Genomic DNA, 22,505 nt, shown 5'->3' with positions numbered 1-22,505 from the left:
ACAACCAGGCAGGAGGCGGCAGAGCCGCTCACACAACTCACAAACAGGGATATCTGAGTGACAGCGCTACTGCCTCCCTCCGCAGTCACTCGCACGGGTGCAGCAGTTAGCTGGAAGGCCCAGGGAGACGCTGGACGTGCTCGAGGTGGCAGAAGCAGTGTGGGCACCAAACCGAGGGCTGTCATCTCATTGAAACCAAAGAACCGCGTTTTAAAGGATTTCCAGGTGTGAGTGACACAGACAAGGCGCAGCTGGGAAGGGGGTCCGGTCTGGGCTGTTCCTCCCAGCTGTCTCCGTCCCCGGCCCCGCACCCGGCTCCGCCCGCCGCCCCAGCCGGCAGACGCGGGGCCCGAGCGCCCGCAGGGCGGCGTGTCCCGAAGCCCGCAGCTGCCCGCGCCCCTGAGTCGCACGGGCACCCAGGAGCGGGCGCTGCGGGGAAGCCGAGGACCCGGGGCCCGCGGCCGGCAGGAGGTGCGGCCCTCGGCGTTCCGGGTGCCCGAGCCCGGGCCCGGCGGGACCCACGGCTCCGCCGGCAGCTCCAGCCTGCAGACGGGCGGGGGTGCTGCCAGCGCGTCCCGGGCGCCCGCCACCGCGGCTGTCCCCGGCTGTCCCTCCGGGCGCGGCCGAGTCGCCTCACCTTTCAGGACGGAAGCCGCGGCGCCGCCGGGGGCCGCCATGACGCGCGCGCCGCCGGACCGCGTCCCGCCGCACCAGACGGGGCGGGCGTCGACGGGGCATGCGCACAGCGCGCGCGCCGCCCCTTCCGCGCGCACTTCCCGGGCGGCGCCGAGTGGGCCGCCTCAGGGCTGGGGCGAGGTCACCGGGCGTCGCCACCGGGTGAGCGGGCTCCCGCGCCTCGGGGCTGGCGGTCACCCGGCGTCCTCACGGGGTGGGGGTGCGGCCGCTCCCGCCTCAGGGCTGGCCCTCCGCCCCGGCCAGTCACTGGGCCACAGGCGACATGGCGCCCCGAGGGCCACAGGCGACGCCGCCCCCCCAGGGCCGCACGGGTGGCCCACGCGCCCCTTCTGTTCCCAGAAATGCCCCCATGGTGTAGAAATAAAAGGCCGGGAATCTGTTGCAGACAGAAAGTTTATTTGCAAAGGGACCAGGGAGCAGGGAAGGGAGGGAAGGAGAAAGCCGGGAGGTGGGGTGCCTCTCCAAAGGGGAGGGAGAGAGACACCAAAGGTTTGAGGTCTTGGGATTTTAAGCCTTCCCTGACCCCTCCTTGTTGGGCGGGAGCCTACAGGTGAGATGTGCCCCATTGGTGGTCTCTTAATCAGTTAGGAAATGGGGGGCAGTGCTGGTGCCGCCCACCTGAAGGTGTGGCCCAGACCTCAGCAGGCCTGGAGGGCTCGATTTGGTCCTTTGAGTAACTCCCCTGAGATGGTATATAAAGACACCATCTCATAGTATTGGGTAAACAATATGTTAAAAATAATGCAAGTTCCATTCTTCGAAACATCTGGGTTGAGACAGTATCAATGACAGGTTCAAAAAATAACCAACAACCAAACAAAAATTGCAAGTTAAATCAAGGCAAACATGTGGTATCTAATCTTTTGGGATTCGCTCATTTCCCTTAGCATTATAGTTTCCAGTTGGGCCCATTTAGCCACAAAGAACTGCATTTTGTTTTTTTTAATAGCTGAGTAGTATTCCATGGAATAGATGAACCAAAGCTTTCTTATTGTTTACCCAATACTATGTCAATTCCATAATGTTGTATATTGATACTGAGGTTTTGTTGGGGCTTTTAACTGACCGGAACTTTACTCTGTTAGCTCTACCTTCAGACCAGAGAAGGTCTCCCCAAGAGGCCACTGAACTTATCTGGACAATAACACGCTGGACTTTATGCTAGGTATATGCTTGCAAGGAAGGAATCTCAACTGAACTTGAACGGTGGTTATGCAGCAAGGTGGAGGAATCCACCATGGGGGGAGGGGTATGGGAGGGGTGGGGGGAATCCTCAGTGCCTATAAAACTGTATCACATAATACAATGTTAATAACAATAAAAAAAAAAGACACCATCTCCATCATTAACGCGGGTTTTTCTTTCCTTCCTCCTGCCACTATGGCGGGAGATCTGGGGCTTTTCCTTGGACCCATGGTGCCCCCTCCTGCCACCATGGCCGGAGCCCTTTTTTAGTAAATAAACCCTGCTTTGCAAGCTGGAATTGTCCGCATGAAATTTCTTCCGTGAGGCAAGAACCGAGGTTGCTGCCATGTTTTGTGTGGAAACATCGTGCAACAGCTGCACGGACAGGGCTAGAGCTGCCACAGCCCTCAGCTGCTTTTCCTGTTCCCAAGCTGCTGTGTTCATCCTGCAGAATCAGCTCTAGCGCTGAGTTTATCGTGTCTCCAAAGGTGCCACTGGCCAAACACAAAACCACAACTACTTGCTTATTTTTGTAAGTCATGAGTGGGAACAACCTGCATTATACAAAACTGGATGAAACAAGCAGTGGATTTGTTTGAAGGAGGGAACAGAGAAACAGGAGCAGGGAAAGCTGGTTAACATCCGTTTACCTTTTATTCACTCATTTTTAATATCTGTCTGAAACAGTTCCAGAGAGACCTGAAGAGATGAAGAGGTCTTCCATCTGCTGGTTCACGTCCCCGATGGCCTTGCCACCATCGCTGGGCCAGGCTGCAGTAGGGAGCCCAGAGCGTCCTCCGTGTCTGCTGCGTGAGTGGTAGAAACCCAAGCGTGTGGGCCGGCGGGCACTGCTTTGCCCAGGCCGTAAGCAGAGCTGGCTCTGAAGCCAGGACAGGAGTCCGTGCCCACGAGGGAGTGGAGGTAACAGACCGCTGCCTTACCAGCTATGCCACACACTGACCACCTACCTTTTATTTTTACAAATAGCAAATCGGAAGGGACTGGCTGCTGTTTTTAGAACAACAGGTTGTCTTTAGGAGCCTCTGCTTTGTTACAGTTGCAGTTCTACTTTGTTACAAGATGGCCTTTCCCCTAACTTCGGTTTGGCCAATCAGAGGCAAGAGCAGCCCCCACCCCCGGCCTTGGGCAGTCTCTCCCACCAGGCTGACCGAATGACCTGAACTTGAGAGATTATCATTGTTCTCACTTGGTTTCAGTGCAGATGTGTGGTCCCAACATGGGGCTCTGGAGAGATTCCAGTTCTTGAAGGAGTCCCTGAAGGTCTAAACTCCTCAGTAAAATCAGGCCAGCTAGCAAGGAAGGGGCGAGGGGTGGAGGGCAGGCACTGGATCAGTGTGCTTGGCGGCCCACTCAGCTTTCCGCTAATCCCCAGCCTGGGAAGCAGGAGATGCAGGGTTAAGTCCTATCACCAGTGTCGGAGGCTTCCAGCATGGCTGACAGCAACAACACTTCTAATGGTTTAAACTGTGGGCAGAAGGTAAGCCACCTGTAGCACCTGTAAGCCACTCGTAAAGGGTGCAGATGCAAAAGCATCAAGCAAGGACAGAGCTTACACGTGGACAGCACTGCTGAGGACAGTCAGCTGGAGGAGAAGCAACTCAGGCCAAAGGTGTCCCAGCCAGTGGCACTGGCTGCTTCTAGACAAAGACCTGACCCTCTGTGCACCCCCGCACCCCAATAACAGGAAACCACAGGGAGGAAGAAACACGGCTTTCTAAAGCCAGACTCCAGGGGGACACACACTGAGAGGGGGGGACGATTTCATGTTGTTTGGTTAGTGAGGGAGTCTAGAGACCACATCCTCTCTACGCACGCCGTGGGTCTCCAGAGCACCACGCAAGAGCAACACCAGGGGTCATCACTGTGTTGGTGCAGTGAATGAAGCCACTGTCCGAAACGCTAGCTTCCCAGCTGGGCGCTTGTTCAAGTCCTGGCTACTCCATTTCAAACCCGGCTCCCTGCTAATGACAAAGGAGATGTGCCCATGCCAGCCTAAGTCCTTGGGTCTCTGTACCCACATGAGAAACCAGGAATTAACTCCTGAGTCCTGGCTTCGGTCCAGCACAGCCCTGGATGTGACAACCGTTTGGTGAATGAATGAGTGGACTTGATCAATTTTTTCTTTATGTCTCTCCTCTCTGTAACTCTACCTTTAAAAATATTCTTACAGAGTAGTACCAAACACATAACAAGTCACGACATCCGAGGCACTGTTGTAGGGCATTTGATGAGAAAGCACGGCGGCAACCTTGTTTCTCGCCTCATACCAAAGAAGAATTTTCATGTGGACAATTGCAGCTTGCAAAGCAGGATTTGTTTAGGAACTTGAGCTATTTTATTTTGATATGCCATGATGCCACAAATTTGACTGAGATTTTAAGGTGAAACAGGATACTTTCATGTTTCCAAAATGTCCCCCAAGATATGTGTGAATTATAAAGGCAAAAACCACTTTACAGTGGAGCACTGGGTTTTTTCTTTGTAGATTTATTTATTTTTATGGGAAGGGTAGAGCCATAGAGAGGAGAGACAAAGGGAAAGCTATTTCATTCACTGGTTCGTTCCCCAAACAGCTACAACAACAAGGCTTGGTTGAGTTTAATGAATCCAAAGCCAGGAACCTCTTCCAGGTCTCCGATGTAGGTGCAGGGGCCCAGGGAGTCGGGCCACAAGCAGGGAGCTGGGCTGGAAGCAGAGCAAACAGACATTGACTCATGTCCACATGGAGTGCTGGCAACCTAATGTGGAGGACTAGCCTGCTGAGCCGTAACTCCTGCTGGGGTACCAGCTCTAAAAAAGTGATGACAAGTAGCCAGTGAGGGGACAAAGGCCTCTTGATGTTGAGACTGTCCAAGCCCAAGATATTGACCACATCTTCAATGAGTGACACGAGAATTGCCCAGCTATTTGCTAACTGTTGAGCTGCCACCAATGGGGAATGTCTTCCCCTCAGGCTCCTGCCCCGACAAGGAAGAGTCAGTGACCGTTCCAAATCCCGAGATCCTTCCGAAAACCTAACTGTCTCTCCCTCTTTCCTTTCTCTCTTTTGTTTCAGTTTGTTTTTCTAATTTATTTTATTGTGTTTTAATGTTGAAGAATATAGTGTTTGGGCCGGATGCAATAGCTGCATTTGCTAATCCTCCTGCTTCAGGCGTCAGGATCCTGTACGGGTGCTGGTTCATGTCCCAGCTGCTCCACTTCCCATCCAGCTCCCTGCCTGAGCCTGAGAAAGCAGAGGAGGACAGCTCTGCAGGGACCCCTGTACCCACATAGGAGATCTGGAAGAAGCTCCTGGCTCCTAGCTTCAGATCCATTCAGCTCTAGTAGGTGTGGCCATATACAGGGTGAACCAACAGATGGAAGCTCTTTTTATCTCTCCTCTCTGTGGATCTGACTTTTCAATAGAAATACATACATCTTGAAAAGAAAAGAAAGAATGAAGAGTTGCTTCCCACAGCATGCCCTCAGCCTGCCCCTGGCTCCGCTGGCTCACACCGGGGTTGATATGCCCCATGCTGCCACTTCTGTTGTGACATGTGAGTCCTGGCCCCGAACCTGTCCTTCTGCTAGACCTCCAGATACAAGCAGAGCAACAAGCAACATGGCGTCAGTTCTGAAATGGAGCGTCTCTCAGTCCTGAGGCTCACGCTCTGAGGAACGTCAAGAACCCACAGAAGCTCAGTGTCCCAGAGGGCCTCCAGAATGCCTTGTCCATTTGTACTCTGCACTGGGCTGGCCTCAAGAAAAAGATGCTTGATTGTGTGAGTCTGTGATTCCTTAGGGTGGAGACGTGTGGAGCCCAGTCTTGCGGAGGTGGCCTCTCAGCGGTGTGTGGATGCACGTGGGTGACTTCCGTATGCCTCCTGGGACCACACAGTTCCCCTGAAGTGGGTGGTGGTAGCCCTTCGGCACAAGGGGAAACCTCACAAGGTTCTCTGAGGGGGAAGAAGCTCCTCCCTACATTGGACAGTAGTGGAGCCAAGAGGCAGCCCTGGTGTGCCCTGCTCGGCCAGCCCACCGGCACTGCCGCGGTAGGCTCATCCTTGGCAGGGTCCACAGGGAAGAGAGAGGGCACCTGGTGACTGGGTTTTTACCTCCCTACCTCCAGGGCTGCCCCTCTAGCAGATTCCCGCTTCTAATCCTGACTTAGGGAGGCTCTGATGCTTGCTTCCCAACCCAGCCCCTTTCCCTCCCTCTCGGGGACACACCTGCAGGGCAGCCCCACCCTTACTCTCTCCTGTTTGCTGTTTCTGTGGAGCTGGTTACTACCCCGGGGAGCCAGGCTCCTGGTGCAGCCCTGGGGCGCTGTGCCTCTCCCAGCTCTAAAGAGCAGGAACTGTCTCTAAGTCCTTGTTGCTGTGCCTCTGGCCAGCCGATGTGGACAGTTTTGGAGGCACAGACTTGAGACCATTGAGGTAGGGAGGGACCCAACAGGTGACAGAACTGACAACGGTTCCGGTTCCCAAGCTGCTGATGCGACAGAGATGCTGGACACAAGGGAACCACGCCCTTTGCTGGGACCACCAGCAGGCACAGCAGGCTTCTCATCTCCTGAGGGAGTCCTGAGTTTGGCCCTGCACCACTGCTCTGTCCCATGCTACTTACTCCTTTGCTGCTTTATTTATTTTTAATTTTATTTTTTCTTTATATTTGGCATTCTTTACATAGTTAATTAGAGCAAAAAGGTTCAAGGGCAACAGGAAAGTGGGTAAGACTATTATTTCCACATTGTTTTTTCATGTATCTGGGGTAAGGAGGGAGATAAAAGGAGAAACCCCACCCAGTCTCCCACCCGTCCCAGGTCCCTGATGTGGGCCATGCTCCGAGGGTCCTGCTCAAGTGGTTTTGAGAGTTCAACAGTTATGAATTGCTGCCGATCTCGTTGCTCCAAGCACGATGAGGTCACTGAAGAATCCACTGATTGACATAGTCTATCTTAGAGTCTCCATTTGCCCAGTTTTTCACTGCCAACACATGGCTGAGGTAGTTGACTGACTTGTTCTGTCCTCTGTCTTTTCATGGACCTTTGCTGTTTTAAAGACAACGCAAGGCCTTGTATGGCCTCAGCACAAAATGCCCGCTCTAAGACCCTCTACTCTAAATGCAAGGAGCTCTGGAACCGCTCTTTGTGAAGGACACACTCCCCTTCCCACCGCGCCCTCGGAACTAGCAGAGCCTTTATTCACTTACTTTTTTCAATTCATACTCACTTTTTCTTTATTTTTAGATTTCTAAAAAAGATTTGTTTTATTTTACTTTTATTGGAAAATTAGATATACAAAGAAAAAGAGGCAGAGAGGAAGGCCTTCTGTCTGATGATTCACTCCCCAGGTTGCCACAATGGCTGGAACTAAACCCATCAAAAACCAGGAGCCAGGAGCCTCTTCCAGGTCGCCCACACAGGTGCAGGGGCCCAAGGCTTTGGGCTGTCCTCAACTGCTTTCTCAGGCCACAAGCAGGGAGCAGGTTGGAAAGTGGGGCTGCTGGGATACAAACCAGCACCCATATGGGATGCCAGCGTGTGCAAGGGGAGGACTTTAGCTGCTAGGCTACCATGCTGGGCCCATAGATGTTTGTTAAAATCTATATTTTGATGATGTTTACGTAGCTGAGAAGGATGTGTGCCCATGTGGACCACTGATTAGAGTGGCAAGGGACAAGAAATAGGGGAAAATGGATGAGGCCATTGTTCCGATTTTCATTTTCTTCTTGCTGTACCTGGAGGAAGTGGAGAAGGGTGGAAAGGGGTAGAAGCCAAACCCAGCATCCCAGCTGCATCAGAATCTGCCACCCCATGACGTGACATCACAGGTTCCCAGAGGTAGAGCATGGCCCAAGGGTTCTGCTCACGTGGTATCAATGGTTTAGATATGCTGTCAGTCTCATTGATCCTAGGATGAGGAAATCCTTCCAAGATCCACTGACTGACGTAGTCCACCTTAGAGTCTCCATTTGCCCAGATATTTGCTGTCATTGCTTGGTTGGGGTAGTTGTCCTATTTTTTTTTTTCTGCCATCTTTCCTCTGCTATGGTACCTGATGTCCTCTGCAGGCCCCAGTGGACTGCCATATCTTCCATGTGCAACTGGGCCTGCCATCCACTGCTCTGTCATAGCTACTGAGGAAGCCCAGTTCTGACACATGCACTCCTTGGTCAGACCACACATCCTGTGACTCTCCCCATGGTTGGGCTTATGAGTTTAGCAGTTCAGTTGGTAGGATCCCCAAAGAAACTTTTTCTGAAGTGATCCCATACCTGACTGTTGTGTGTGCTTGTCAGTATAAGGTCTGGTTCAGTCTGTCACCTATATAAGCCTACACACACACTGATGGTTGCAGTTGCTGGGTCAGTTCTGTCTTCAGCCCCATCTCTTATGCAAATCAATGGATGCTGTAGCTCAGCTCAACCCTGCCCACCACACTCTTGGCCCTCGCAGACACCAGCAGGAACTGTAACCTAGTTGGAGTGACCACCCATAACCCCCCAATAGGCCCGCCTCCAGCCCTGGTTTCTGTGGGTGCCAGTATGTGCAGCAGACTGGTCCGATCTGTTCCACATCCTGTTCAGCTCTCATATACATCAATAATCATTGGAGCCCAGCTCAATCCAGCCCACACTCATGCTAGCAGGTGCCACTGCCTGTCCAGCCAGGCCCTCCCCGAGCCCTGGTTCTCATGCTCACTAGTGGCAGCTGCCCATCAGAGAGGTGCCCACAGTTTCCCTACCAGGCCCACTGCCAACTCCAGGTCTTGCACTTTGCAGGTGGTTCTGCAGTTTTGTCTGACAGGATTGGTCTCCAGTCCCAGCACTTGTCAGCTGATGCTGCGACAAAGCCCAACAAGCCTGCACTTACTTTGGTTCATGTATGCATCAGTGGATAAATTCAGTTAGCCCAGCCTGGCTCTCTCCCAACCCAGCTCAAGTGCAGGCCGATAGGTGTTGAAGCTCTAGCCAGCCTTGTCTGTCCCCAGTCCTAGTTCTCATGTTCACTAGTGGGAACAGTGACCTGCGCTGCCCCCTTACTGGATTCACACCACCTCCCCGCCCAACAGGTCTCACATGTGATAGTGGGTGCTGTGGCCCAGTTTGGCATGACCCACCTCACCTTGGCATTTGCCAGTGGGTGCTGTTAGCTGGCCCGGCCCAGTCTGCCCCTAGTTCCTCCTCGCACTGGTGGGTGTTGCAGCCCAATCTGGCATATCCAGCCTCCAATCCATGCCCTAATGTGAACTGTTGGTGTTGTACCTGATCCACCTCTCCTATGCTCTGTCCTGGTCCTCAGGTCTGCCAGTGGGTGTTAGGAACTGGCCTAGCCTGGCCTGCCCCCAGAACTATGCCAGCTGGTATTGCAACCTGGCCTGCTCTGGGCTTCTACCAGCCCTGGTTCTTGCACTCACCCGCAGGGACTGCATCCTGACAGAGGAGTTCTCCAAGGTCCTTTATCAGGTCTCCTCCCAGTGGCAGATCTCGTGCACAGCAGTGGGACCTTGGTCCAGACTGACATAGTCCAACTGCTGTCCTGGCAGGAGCAGTGGCCTTGGTGAAGGGTGCACTTTTGTCCTGTGATGTGGAGCAAGTGATGGATACAGAAGATGCACCAGACTCTGGGCTGATATGGTGTATCTGTACAGCGAGGCCTGTGATGCCCTGGAAGAGGATTGCTCTTTTCTCTCACGAGGCACCCCATCTTCCAGCTGCTTTATCCTTTCTTCTTCTTTTCCATGTCGCCTGTTCACTTTGCAAATAAAACTCTGTCTGCAACCAATCCCCAAATTTTCATTTCTATACTAAGTGGAGGAAAGAATCCACCTGACTTTGCTAGTTACCGATCTGATGCCTTGAGGAGTCCAATAATATCCCAGTGTTCCTGCCAATGATGCAAGTCCAAGCCCAGGACTTTCCTACAAAATCACTGGCTACAAAGTACGAAAATGCAAGGTCACAAAAGACAAAGAAATGTGAGCAGTTCCATTACATTAAAGGAAATTGAAGAGACTGCAACTAAATACAATGTATATTATGGGTCAGACCATGAACTGGATACAATGTTTAAATATTTTCTCTAAATAATATCAATCAAAAATTGATGTGTTTTAGAAAAGACCTCTGGATTGGATAAGATAATTAAAAGTATTTAATTATTTTTATTGGAAATGCGGATCTGGTTTACAGAGAGGAGGAGATATGGAGAGAAAGATCTTCAGTCCTCTGGTTCACTCCCCAAGTGGACACAATGGCTGGAGCCAAACCAACTGAAGCCAGGAACCAGGTACTTTTTTGGGGTCTCCTCCATGGGTGCAGGGGCCCAAGGCCTTGGGCCATCCTCAACTGCTTTCCCAGAACACAGACAAGGGGCTGGATGGGAAGTGGAGCAAACAGGACATGAACCGGTGCCCATACAGGATCCTGACACTTGAAAGGTGACAGTATCTTCATTGAGCCATCACCCTAGGCCCCTTTGATAAGGTTTTGGTCATCACACTATGGTTAGAATTATATAGGATATCTTATTCTGATGCAGTGCACACTGAAGCATTTAAGTGTAAGTGGCATAACTGCGATTTCCTCTCATGTATTTGAAGGTGAAGCCTGTAAGTGCTCGCACATGCATTCTTAATGCAAGAACAAATGTGGTGATACTGCACTATTTGGGAATCCGGGAAAATGGCTGTGTGCATTCATTTCACTATTTTGGTTATTTTCTTATAAATCTAAAATTCTTTCATAATAAGATTTTTAAAAAGTCTGGCAGGAAAAAAACTGGCTTGTATTAGAGCCTTATTAGTCCTAGTGGGTATAAGCCGGGCACTGTGGCTGCCACGCTGGCAAGAAGCCGGGCACTGTGGCTATCCCAGCTCAACCAGCCACACACCAGTTGTGATGGACGTGCACAGAGCAGCAGCGCTTCAGGACATCCAGACAGGGACCGTGTTACTGTAGTAGTCATTTACCATGTCACCGTGTTTGTTGTTTAACTTTTTTTTACTCCAGCAATAGGCAGCTGCCTAGTTGGCCTTGTACCCAGGCAAGTATTAAATTGTTGAGAGAAAAGCAGCTGGTAGCTGGCAGACATTCCGGAGCTGGTTAATGCCAAATGTGTGCCGGCATAGTTGCTTAATTCTTTTCTTTTTTCTAAATTAAAAAAAAAACCCACATTTTAAAATGATATGTGGGCACAATCAGGAACACAGGACTGGGACATGCCACCCCAGCCTCCAGGCGGGGAGGTTGCACATTGCTCAAAAGCGGGGTCTAGGACATTTTAGGGTGGGAACAGCCGAGGGCATGTTTTGCAGCGGAGAAATTACTTCTGGACTCTTCCATACACTGCGCCATACACTTTCAGTGAACTGAGATGGAATGGTTTAGAGAAGGAGAATCAGTGCATGTCTGGGTCAGGCCAAGGCAGCTGCCCATGTGGGAGACCAGGGGTAGGCCAAGTAGCATTGCCTGCCACCCACTAGTACACGTAAAGGTTGGGGTGGGGATGGGAGTCTGTCTGTCTGGGCTAGGCTGTAATACCCATCCACAAGAGTCAGAACAGTGGAGAGGAATGTCAGGCTGGGGACAACACCCACCAGAATGAGAGAACAGGACCGGGGGGGGGGCAGATTCTGTAGGGGGCTTCTGGGCTTGTCTTGGGACTACAGCATCTGCCAGAGAGCTGGGAGTGGTGAATGCCCAAGCCAGCAGATTCTGTAGGGGGCTTCTGGGCTCACCTTTGGGGACGACAGCATCTATTGGAGAGCTGGAGGTGGTGAATGGGCAAGCCAGAATAGACCACAGAACTTACTTGACAGGAACCAACCTGACCCTCTCAGGAGCTGGGTCTGGGTCTGGGAGGAGGCTGGATGGGTCCAGGCTGCAGTACCCACCAGGGCATGCAAAGGCTGGGACTGAGGGACGACCATGCCGAGCAGAGAGCTGCCCTGGTAGAGGAACTTGGGAATTTTCCTTGTAGGCCTGCAGCTCCCGCTGGTAGATGAGACAGTTGGGGCAATGGACAGGTCAGACCAAGTTGGGCTGCCACACTCATCAGCATGTGCATGGGCTGGATCTGGAAGCAGGTTAGGATAAGTCTACGGCACACACTGGCATGAGCGAGAGCCAGGATGGAGTGCAAGCCAGGTCTGGTTGGACCACAATGACCACAAGTTTGCATGAGGGCTGGTGCTAGGAGTAGGCCAGGCTGCTGCACCTGCTGCCGAGAGCTAGACTAGGGGCAGGCTGGGCTGAGCTAGGCTACAACACTTTTAGCTGAATGCTGAAACTGGGAGCATGCCTTTTTAGACTGGTGCACAGCACCCTTGGCATGTGCAGGACCCAGGACTGGGAGTGGGTCTAGTTGGGGAACCCCTAGAACTCCCCTGCTAGACCACTGTGTCCATGGGTGAACGTGAGGGCTCGAACTGGGGACAGGCCAAGCTGGGCTAGCCTGCTTGCACTCAAGCATGCACAAGGGCCAGATTATATGCAGGACAATCAGGCTATGCCAGAATACCAGCTGGCAAGTGCCAGGAATGAATGTGAGTACCCCCTGGCAGGCTCAAGGTGTGGGGCTGGGACATGCCTGGTAGGGCAGCTATGGGCTGTACACCCTGCTGGCGAGCCTGAGAACCAGGGCTGGGAGCAGGCCAGGCTGAGCGAGGTGGTAACATCTGTTGGCATATGTGTCTAGGATCCCATGTGGACACTGGTTCTAATCCCAGCAGTCCCACTTTCTATCCAGCCCCTGCCTGTGGCCTGGGAAAGCAGTTGAGGATGGCCAAAGCTTTGGGATCCTGCACCTGTGCAAGAGACCCAGAAGAAGCTCTTGACTTCAGGTGGGCTCAACTCCAATCATTGTGGCAACTTGGAGAGTGGATCATTGGACAGAAGATCTTCCTCTTTGTCTCTCCTCCCTGTAAATCTGCCTTTCCAATAAAAATAAATACATTTTAAAAAATCAGTCCTTTTTGAAAAGATATAAACAGCAGCATATTGAAAAAGACCCGTCCCCGGCTGAGTAAAATACCAAATGCAGATGATGGTGACGTCTGACGCAGCTCACCCGAGGACCAAGGTCAAGAGCTCAGGGCACTGAAGCTGCACTCCCTCCTGTCAGCCTCATGTGTTCGGCTTTCATTCCGTGGGTTTCCCCCGGTCCTCCTGATCCCTCGTGGGTTTCAGGAGCCCCACCGGCCACTGGACATGCTGTGAAGAACCTCTTCTCATTTGACTTCCATCCTCCCCCCTGAGGGGGCACACCGCACTGAAGCGTAAAATCTCTTTGTTGGGAACAAAGTGAGTGACAAATCCACGAGTGACAATTTCAGAGCTGAGCTAATGCAGTCTGAGTTGCTGTTGTTTTGTTGCCTTTCTCTTCAGGGTGTTTAATGAACTAATTCCGTCCAAAGGCAGGAGCCTGTCAAGGCCCACGGAGAGCCTCCCGGCTGCGCCTTCCACTTTCTGCAGAAGCGTGAAAGATGAAAGCCATTTTCCCAACCAGTGCTCACTCATCATGAAAGCCTTTAAAACACACTCAGGCCACAGCGGAAGCTGGCTTTGCTGCGGCCCCACTCGGGCTCAGTGGGTGGTGGGCTTTCAGAGACTTCTTCCCATTTCTTCCTGACAGCGCCCGCACAGGACTCAGGAGGGGGAGGACCGCGAGCAGCCCGGCAAACCAGTCAGATAAAAGGTCTGGCACTTCAGAAGAAAACCCCCGCGCCCTGGAGTCTGCGCTGCCTGCGGAATCTGCCATTCTCAACAGCACGGCCTAAGCACGGAAGCCAGCAGTAGAGCTAGGTTTCTGAGGAGTTCATGAATTTCAAAGGTGAAGCGCGGATCATTCAGGTACATTTTTCCTGTGGGGTGTTTCTGTAAAACAAAAGCAAAGGCAAGAAAGACAGCGAAGAGACTTGACTCGCATACATTAAATCTAACAGAGAACTTGATTTCTTAGCAAAAATAGAGTTCTCTCATTACCGGAGAAGCTAATCTTCCTGGAATATTGGTAGCAAAACACTCTTGTTTCGCCCCAACGGTGTGTTATTTACTGAAAGCATTGTCACTGAGAGAGAGAGAATGGAGAGACGGAGTGACACCTTCCGACTGCTGATTCATTCCCAGGTTGCTGCCACCGCCAGCCCTGGGCTGGGCGAGGCCGGGCTCCCTCCAGGTCTCCTGTGTGGGTAACAGCACATCATTATCCAGTTTTTTCCAGGCTGTTAGTAGGGAGTGAGATGAGAAGCAGAGCAGGCAGCACGCGAACTGGCGCCGATGTAGGATTCCAATTGCGCAGGCACTGGTCCTCCCTGCTATACCACAACCCTGGCCCTGCCAAATACTCTCAAACTTAAACTTCTTTTCAAGTAAATTGTCTTCAACAAATTTACTAAAATGTGTACTGTGAAAAAACTGTGCATGAATACAAAAATGTTGACACCAAAAGAAACTATCTTTTAACACTATTTTCCATGAAGTTTCTTCATAAATTTTAAAATAAGAATATTATTTGATGATATAGAATAACTAACATCAAGCACTCATAAAAACTGTAAGTACCTGAATTGAGAGAGTAATGAGAAGGGCGCAAAATAGAAGTGGGCATGGGACACAGGATGGCAAAAATAGTAAATTTTTTATCTGTGTGTTGTGTGTTACATCAACAAAAGTGAAATTTAGTGGCTAGCTGAGGAAACATAGAAGTAGTTCTTTTCACAATGAACTGAAAGGTGAGTTTAAGTAAGATAAGGGCTTTAAATTTATTTGAACGGGAACTCCCACCTGTGGGTTCATTCCCCAGAGGCTGGGCAGACTAAAGCCAGCAGCTGGGATCTCATGCCAGGTCCTGCAGGTGGCTGGGCACCATCACCCCTGCCTCCCACGGTGGGAGCCTGAGCGGTGTGTTGAACTCTGACCTGCGGCCCTTCACCTGCGTCTTCATTGTCCTGCTAAACGCTCAATGCAGGACTTCTCACCAGGGATGTGTTCACTTTGACATCACATTTTGCTTAACTGAAGATTCGCATCGAATGCCCATAATTGTTATTCCTGCTACATAAAATCACTCAGCAAACCCAAAACAGTTACCCATTTATTTACTGAATAGATGAAACACTGTTGAGACACATTTCCGGGGAACTGGTCCTGTTGTAGGTTCCGGCTTTCAGCTACTGCAGCTGTTAAAACACCTACGTGTGCCGCTCACCCCCAGGCAGCCCCCTCTGTGTGGGCCTTTTCCTTCCCCTGATCCAGATGCTGACTTGCCACCTCCGGGGGTCCAGCACCTGGAGGACCCACAGGCACAGCAGGGAACCCAACAAAATTCCCACGCAGACAAGAGGGAAAACACACTGTGTAATCACTGTGCTGGTAGATGATGTTCTAAGTGCCCATGGATCATTGCAACTAGCTGTCGTTCTGAGCTAGCCCTGTCCGGCTGCCCCAGTGTCCTCGCCCCTGCCCTTACTCCAGCCTGGCTTCAATGTGACCAGCCTTGGACATGTGCACACTGGCCAAGCGGCCTGCTCCAGCACTTGGCTCCACATCCTCCCTTCTGGAGGGCTGTGAAGTGCCATGCTCTATGTTGAATATTGTTCCTGATTTTTCATGTTCATAGGCAGAGATAACTTATGAAAGCTGACTGCAATACTCTTGCTCCCTAAGAGAGATTTTTGAGAAAGTGTGGGCTGTAGTGTGCTATTTTGCTATTGCATACAATGTAAATAATGAATAAGCCATGGTAACTAGTGTATTCATTTATCATGTCTTTGTGGTGAGAATGTTCATGATTTCCTCGGCTAGCTGTTTTGAAATAGACTCTACCGTAGTGTTAGCCACACTCACACCTCTGGTAACGGTTCACTGAAATGGACTCCTCCCAGCCAGCTAGGGCTTGGTGCTGGTTCAGCTGTTTCCTCATCTCCTTCCTATGTCTCCCTCTCCGGTCCCTGCTCTCCTTTCTCCTTCCAGTGTCTAGAACAAACTCAAAACAGCAGATGTTTCTACATGTTGTATAAGATTGGGAAGATGAGTTAGACGTTATGACATAGGTAAGATTCTCCAAGCACCAAGACCCAGGGTGGCAGGACCTTGAAAACATAGCTGGGTTCTGGCAGAGCAGGTGCTCTAAGATGCCCAGGTGGCACATGATGCAACTTCTATCACACAAAGTGATCCCCAGTGACTGGTAGGCCTGCCCAGGCTGAAGGGCAGAAGACTGTATAGGGGTGTAAGGAATGCAGCCTTAAACCTGAGGTGATAATGTCTTAACTTTTTTTTTATTATTATTTTGTTATACAGTTCCATAGGCTCTGGGATTTTCTTAGCCCCCTCCTCAAGTTCCCTGCCTCCCCCATACACTGATTTTCCCTATGTTATTATAATAGTATAGTTCTTCATAAACAGTCATAAGTCCATTATTCTGCTATTTAATTGTACCCTGATGTCGTGGGCATGGATAATGGCAGAGAGTCCAGCATCCTACTGTCAACATGTACTTGACTCTTTCATTGAGAGTCCATCCTTGATGTGGAAGTAGAGATGCATGCTGCGTTGTCTTCACATTTGGATATGATAGTCTCCATTGTACAGTTACTATGTGTCTCCTTAAATGAAAAGCCACAAAACATAATCAGCAACAGGAATAAACAGATTTACAATACTGTGAAGTTAAATAACATGCTACTGAATAACTAATGTGTCACTGAAGAAATGAAAAAGAAAATCAAGAATCTTCTTGAAGAAAATAGTGCAATTGTATGACCTATGAGAAAAAGACCTGTTTTGAAAAAGTGGAAATAAAAACATCGAAATCCATGAGGTATAGTTTTTGCTGATCTTTATTGGTGAGATGTGTCTTCTATTGGCAACGAATACATGAGTTTTGTTTTTTTTTTTTTAAAGATTTATTTTTATTATTTTTTCATTGGAAAGGCGGATATACAGAGAGGAGAGACAGAGAGGAAGATCTTCCGTCCGATGATTCACTCCCCAAGTGAGCGCAACGGGCCGATACTATGCCGATCTGAAGCCAGGAGCCTCTTCCGGGTCTCCCACGCGGGTGCAGGTTCCCAAAGCTTTGGGCCGTCCTCGTCTGCTTTCCCAGGCCACAGGCAGGGAGCTGGAAGGGAAGCGGGGCTGCCGGGATTAGAACAGGCGCCCATATGGGATCCCGGGCGTGCAAGGTGAGGACCTTTAACCACTTGCGCCACCGCGCCGGGCCTGAGTTTTGTTTTTTGACCCAATCCACTAAACTATGTTTGATTGATGCGTTTAAGCCATTTATATTTGGGATTAATACAAATAAGTGGTTATTTGGTTCTCTCATTTTAGCAATGGTTTATTTATGACTTAATTTAGTCTTCTGTTGTTATTTTACTGGGATGTTCTTCACATTTGCCTTTGGTTTGGTGGGTACTATTCCTTTTCTCCGTCAGGAGAACATCTTTAAGTATCATTTGTAGGGAAGGTCTGGAAGAGGTATATTTCCTGAGCTTTCCTTTGCTTTGGAAGAATTTTCTTTCATTCTCAAAGACAAAGGAAAGCTTTGTTGGATATGTTATTCTTGGCAGACAATTTTTTGCTTTTAGAATGTGGAATATGTTGCCCCATTCTTTTCTGACCTATAGTGTTTCCTCTGAGAGGTTAGCTGGGAGTCTGATTGGGGTTCCTCTACATGCCAAAATTTTTTTTCATGTGCGAGGTGGTAATGTCTACATCTACCTTCTGGGCTTGTATCAAACTTGTATAAGCTGGAGTTTGGACGTTTTTCCAGGCTGACAAATTGGCCTGGGCACTAAGTAAAATCAAGTCCACTGTTTGGGAGTTGGGGAAGGCATGAACTCAGCACTCAGGCATGCTCACTGCAAGTGCAGCCATGATACACAGGCTGGATAAGGAGCGGTTGGGTCTTCATTCTTGGCTTTCTCTGAGGAACTTGTGGGGATGCTCAGGGCCCATGGAGCTGCTTCATTCCCACAGCCTGCAGCAGTGGCTCCTCTGACCTGTCAGAAGGTAACACTCACTCCCCTCCTTGCTTGAGAACTCTACGGAGGCTTCAGGTGAGACAGCTGCCTCCCAGGGCAATCTCAGCCTCCATTACTCCCCTCACCTGGACTCCCAGGGCGATCTCAGCTTGTTACACCTCCCCACCTGGACTCCAGACCATGAACTTGTTGTTGTGGTTTGGGTACCTGACCCTGGAATTGTGAATGAAAACTTAATCCCCAAAGACACAGGTAAGTGGTTATTGGAGAGAGAGGTCTTGGGAGTTCATGGAATCGTGTGGGTGGTGCCCCTAGGACAGCCTTAGTAGCTTTATAAGAAGAGGGAGAGAGACTTGAGCCAGCATACCCATTGTTTTTCACCATGCTCTGTGTAATGACGCAGCTAGAAAGCCCTCATCCAATGCTTCGGGATGCCAGCCCCAGGCTTTTCAACTTGACAGCTGTCAGAACCATGAGTTCTTTATAAATTACCTGGATTGAGGTATTTTTCCAGAGCAGCAGAGAAAAAACTAAAGCATGTGGCTTAGGTGGTGTTTGGCCAAGTGAAGAAAGCCTAGGCTTAGGTTAGTCCACATCCGAAGCAGTCTATGCCTCTGCAAGTGGGACGTGATGGTGCTGCATCAGTGTGAGGAGGGCAGGAGACATGTGGCCGGGGATGCAAGCTTGACAATATGAGTGCCTTCTTTGCCTCTAGAAACTGAACCCCACAGTGTAAAAGCATGGCCCAGCCTCTTGTCTCCATTAGCCCAAGGAGTCCTTGCCTTTCCCCTCTCAAAAGAAATGCACTGGCTGAAAGGTGAGCCACCTGGCACTGCCAGATTCTAGTCACTGGACTCAAGAAGTTGTTTCTCCAACAGGGAAGTACCTTGGTGGTCAGTGTTGCCCTGAGTGACTTGTGTAGAATTCCAGGTCTGCGCAGTAGCTGCCTTCAGTAACCCCTAGACCAACTGGAACCCACCTGGCCATTCTGAATTCCCTAAAGAGCACGGCTTCCCTGGCCAGGGAAAGATCATGAGCTCCACTGACCAAACGGAAACTCGGACGTGAGCTGATCACACACTTGTCGGCTGAAATTTTTTTTCAAGATTTATTTTACTTTTTTTTTTCATTTCAGACAGGATTGCTACATGGACTTGTCATTTGCTAATTTCTAGTGGGCCCTGCCATCACCAAGTTTGGTTCATAAAAACTCCTTCATACACCCTAGACTCGCCTGGTGTGATTTCTCTCACACTCCGCAATGAGTTGATAGTATTGACCATGTGTACACTTTTGTCTCAAAAAAATTAAATTCTGCATCTGTTAACCAATTCCCAATCTCTACCTGGCTCTGTAAGCCCTTCTTCCTTCTGCCTCTGAATACGATTGTGTCTTAGAACTTCTTGCAAACAGAATCATGCCGTGCTTGTTGTTTGTAATTGGCTTATTTCACAACCACGATATCCTCAGGCTTTATGCATTTGGCAGCACTGTGTAAACATCACTTTTTTTTTCTTTCCTAAAGACCCTGAGAACCTCACAAAGTCATAAAGTCCATGGGTTTGAACCTGCATGTCCAGTATAAGAACACCCAGGAGACTGCCCGGGACATCAAGGGCATGCACAAGTGCAAAGCCATCAAGTACCTGAAGGAACGTCACACTGAAGCAGTGTGTGCCGTTCTGGTGGTACAATGCTGAAGCGGCCGCCGTGCAGGCCGAGCAGTGGGGGTTGGACACAGCGTCGGTGGCCCACAGGAGTGCTGAAGAATATAGGGAGCGATGCTGAACTGAAGGGTTTCAACAAGGGTTCTGTGGTCATTGGGCACATCCAGGTGAGTAAAGCTCCCAGGATGTGCTGCCACACCTGCAGAGTGCACTCCTGCAGTAACCCGTACATGAGCTCCTCAAGCTGCAGCAAGATGATCCTCACCAAGAAGAAACTGAAAAAACAAAAATGTACGGCCAAGAAGTAAATGCAGCATAAAATAAATGCAATGAAAACAAACAGCAACAACAACAACAAAAACAAAACAAGAGACTGATTTCTTGCTAGGATTTCTAGCTGGGACATAGGTCTTCAGCTTAACAGATGGACTTCAGAGAGAGAGAGACAGAGATATTTTCCATCAGGTCTGGGCCATAGCAAATCCAGGAACTCCTTCCTAACTTGTGCCTTGGATGGCTGAGACCCAAGCACTTGGGTCTCCCTCTGCTGCTTTCCCAGGCACATTCGCAGAGAAGAGGATTCGAAGCAGGACAGCCAAAGCTTGAACCAGCAGTCCAGTATGTGATGCTGGTGTTTCAAACTTGGAAACCACTGCACCACAACACTGGCCCTTAGATCTCCTTTCTCTTCAAGCCGAGTAGCAGTTCATGGTGTGTCCAGCACAGAGCATGTATTTACCTATCCATGCCAAGACTGGGTGATCAGAGCTGCTTTCAGCCTGGCTTAGCAGATTGCTTCAAAATCCTGCCTTCGGTCCTTTGGGACACACTGATGCACCCAGGAGTGGGTTTACCAGATCACCCAAGAGTTTAAAAGTTATTCTCCAAGGTAAGTTCTGAGTGTGCTTCAACAGTGGACGAAGGCAAAGCACGGGAGCTTGGGTGTTATCATCCGGTGGGGACACAGCCATCACTGTGTCTTCATTCTCTTCTTCTTCTGGTCCTTAACATCTCAGCAGTAAAAGGACCAACACTGTCAGCCAGGTGAGAGAAGCGTATGTTTCACACTCTGAAGAAGCTGAAACAATCAAATAACAAAGGAAATTTTTTATTCTTTTAATTTCCTTTATATTTTCTAGAAGAGAAATTGCATTGATGATTCAAGTTCCAATATCAACTCCTTTAGAAATTTCAGCTGAAGAATCAGGTGCAAATATTTTATTGCTTTCAATAAACCACATATTCAAAGAGTGTTCTGAGGTTCTTGCTCAAGTGGTTTTGATATTGCCACAGTTACGAATCGCTGTCAATCTTGCCACTCCAAGCACTATGAGGTCTTTGAAAAATCCAGTGATTGACACAGTCCATCATAGCTGAGATGGTTGGTTGCTCTGTTCTGTCTTCTCTCTTTTCTTCATTAGGGTTCTGACTCCAGCATTTAGATTAGGAAGATCTCCAAAGAAACTTATTGTATGTGCTAACAAGTACAGGGCCTGGCACCGTCCATCGCTCCAATCAGCTGGTGGTTGCAATTGCTGGATTGGTTCTGTTTTCACTCCTGACTTCCACTGGAACCAATGGGTGTTGCAGTCCAGCCTGGTTCTGCCCAGCACATACTTGGCCCTCACATGAACCAGTGGGAGTTGCAGCCTAGTTGGAGTGACCCACAATAACCCCACCAGGCCTGCCCCCTACCCTGGTTTGCCAGTAAGTGTAGCAGTAGTCCAGTCTGTCCCACACCCCATTCCACCCAAGCCGCTATCTTAGTTTTATGTCCTCCTGTGGAAGTGGCAGCCCAAGAGGGATGAGCCCACTGTTTCCCTCCCAGGCCTCTCCCACTCCCAGGTTCCAGCTGATGCTGCGTCTAAGCCCAAACAACCCTCGCCCACTTTAATTTTGTTTGCACCAGTAGGAATAATCCGCCCAGCCCGGCTTTTCCCTGATCTAGTCCACATGAGGCGTATGGGTATTGTAGCCCTGCTTGGTCTGGTCTGCCCCCATCCCAGCCCATGCTCTCCTGCGGAAGTAGCTGTCCAGCAAAGGAATGCTCCCTTATTTCCCTGCCGGCTCTGCCCACTTCCTTTCTTGTTCTCAGGCTGGTTGGGCGCTGCGGTCCCTTCCGGTACAGGCAACCTCACCTCGGCATTCCGTATTGTGCACTAGTCTTTGTGGGGAGGGTGGGAAATTGGGTGGACCTTCTCCCTTAATACCCACCTTTAAACATGAAGGTAACAATATGGAAAACATACTAGTATTATCCACTTTCCTGTAGCCCTTGAACCTTCTTACCCTAATTAACTATGTAAAGAATGTCAAAATAAATTTTATTATAAAAAATTAAAAAAAAATACTTTTTAAAATAACTGATAAAACCAATAGTAATCAGCAACATTGAGTCAAGAACAAAAACGGCAAACAACCCCCCCCCCCAAAAAAAAAAGAGTTCAACGATCCTAAAGCAGAAGTCGAAAATTCAAGCTGGTCAGCTCCCTGTTAGTACACACCCCTGTTAGAGGTACCAGGCCACTCCATGGGTCTGTCTGGAACTCAGCTATGTTGTTGGAAGTCCACCTGAAGCAGGGGGATTATGTAGTGAGGCAGGCAGCTAGTTCAGGGTCTCGAGCTTGGAAGCCACTCTTCCCACCACCTCGGTGTTCCCTCCTGCCCACCTGGGATGCTCACCTGTCCTCACCTGGAACCTGAGAGGGGGCGGTGTTGTATTCTTGTGTAACCACTTCCCTCACAAGCCCCTGTAAAGGCCCATAATAGGGAGGGGCTCTCTCTTGGCCATAGACCTCTTTCGCTCTGGCACTCTTGTCCTCCCCAGCACCTGCTTGCTCTCTGGCTTCCCAGGACAGACTGAGGACAAGTATCCCCTGAACATGACCTCTGTATTCCTTATCCTCTGTTCACTGCTTGGGCTGGACAGTGAAGATAGCAATGCTAAGATGCTTTGTATTTCTAACGT

At 50.0% G+C, this 22,505-nt stretch overlaps 1 protein-coding gene and 1 pseudogene across 1 annotated transcript in view; one reads left to right on the top strand and one right to left on the bottom strand.

Annotated features, from left to right (window-relative positions):
- Positions 1 to 690, bottom strand: part of MCPH1 (microcephalin 1) — a 170,629-nt gene extending 169,939 nt beyond the window's left edge. Inside the window, exon 1 of the mRNA XM_040966777.1 lies at positions 638 to 690. Coding sequence (XP_040822711.1) covers positions 638 to 677 — 40 coding nt within the window. The 5' untranslated portion in view covers positions 678 to 690. The remainder of the gene's footprint in view (positions 1 to 637) is intronic.
- Positions 676 to 19,845, top strand: LOC121147265 (annotated as a pseudogene).
- The last annotated feature ends 2,660 nt before the right edge of the window (positions 19,846 to 22,505 follow it).

This window comes from Ochotona curzoniae, unplaced genomic scaffold (assembly GCF_017591425.1).
Source record: "Ochotona curzoniae isolate NIBS_2020 unplaced genomic scaffold, NIBS_Ocur_1.0 scaffold_4506, whole genome shotgun sequence".
Classification (NCBI taxonomy): domain Eukaryota; kingdom Metazoa; phylum Chordata; class Mammalia; order Lagomorpha; family Ochotonidae; genus Ochotona; species Ochotona curzoniae.
This window is presented reverse-complemented; position numbering and strand designations above follow the sequence as displayed.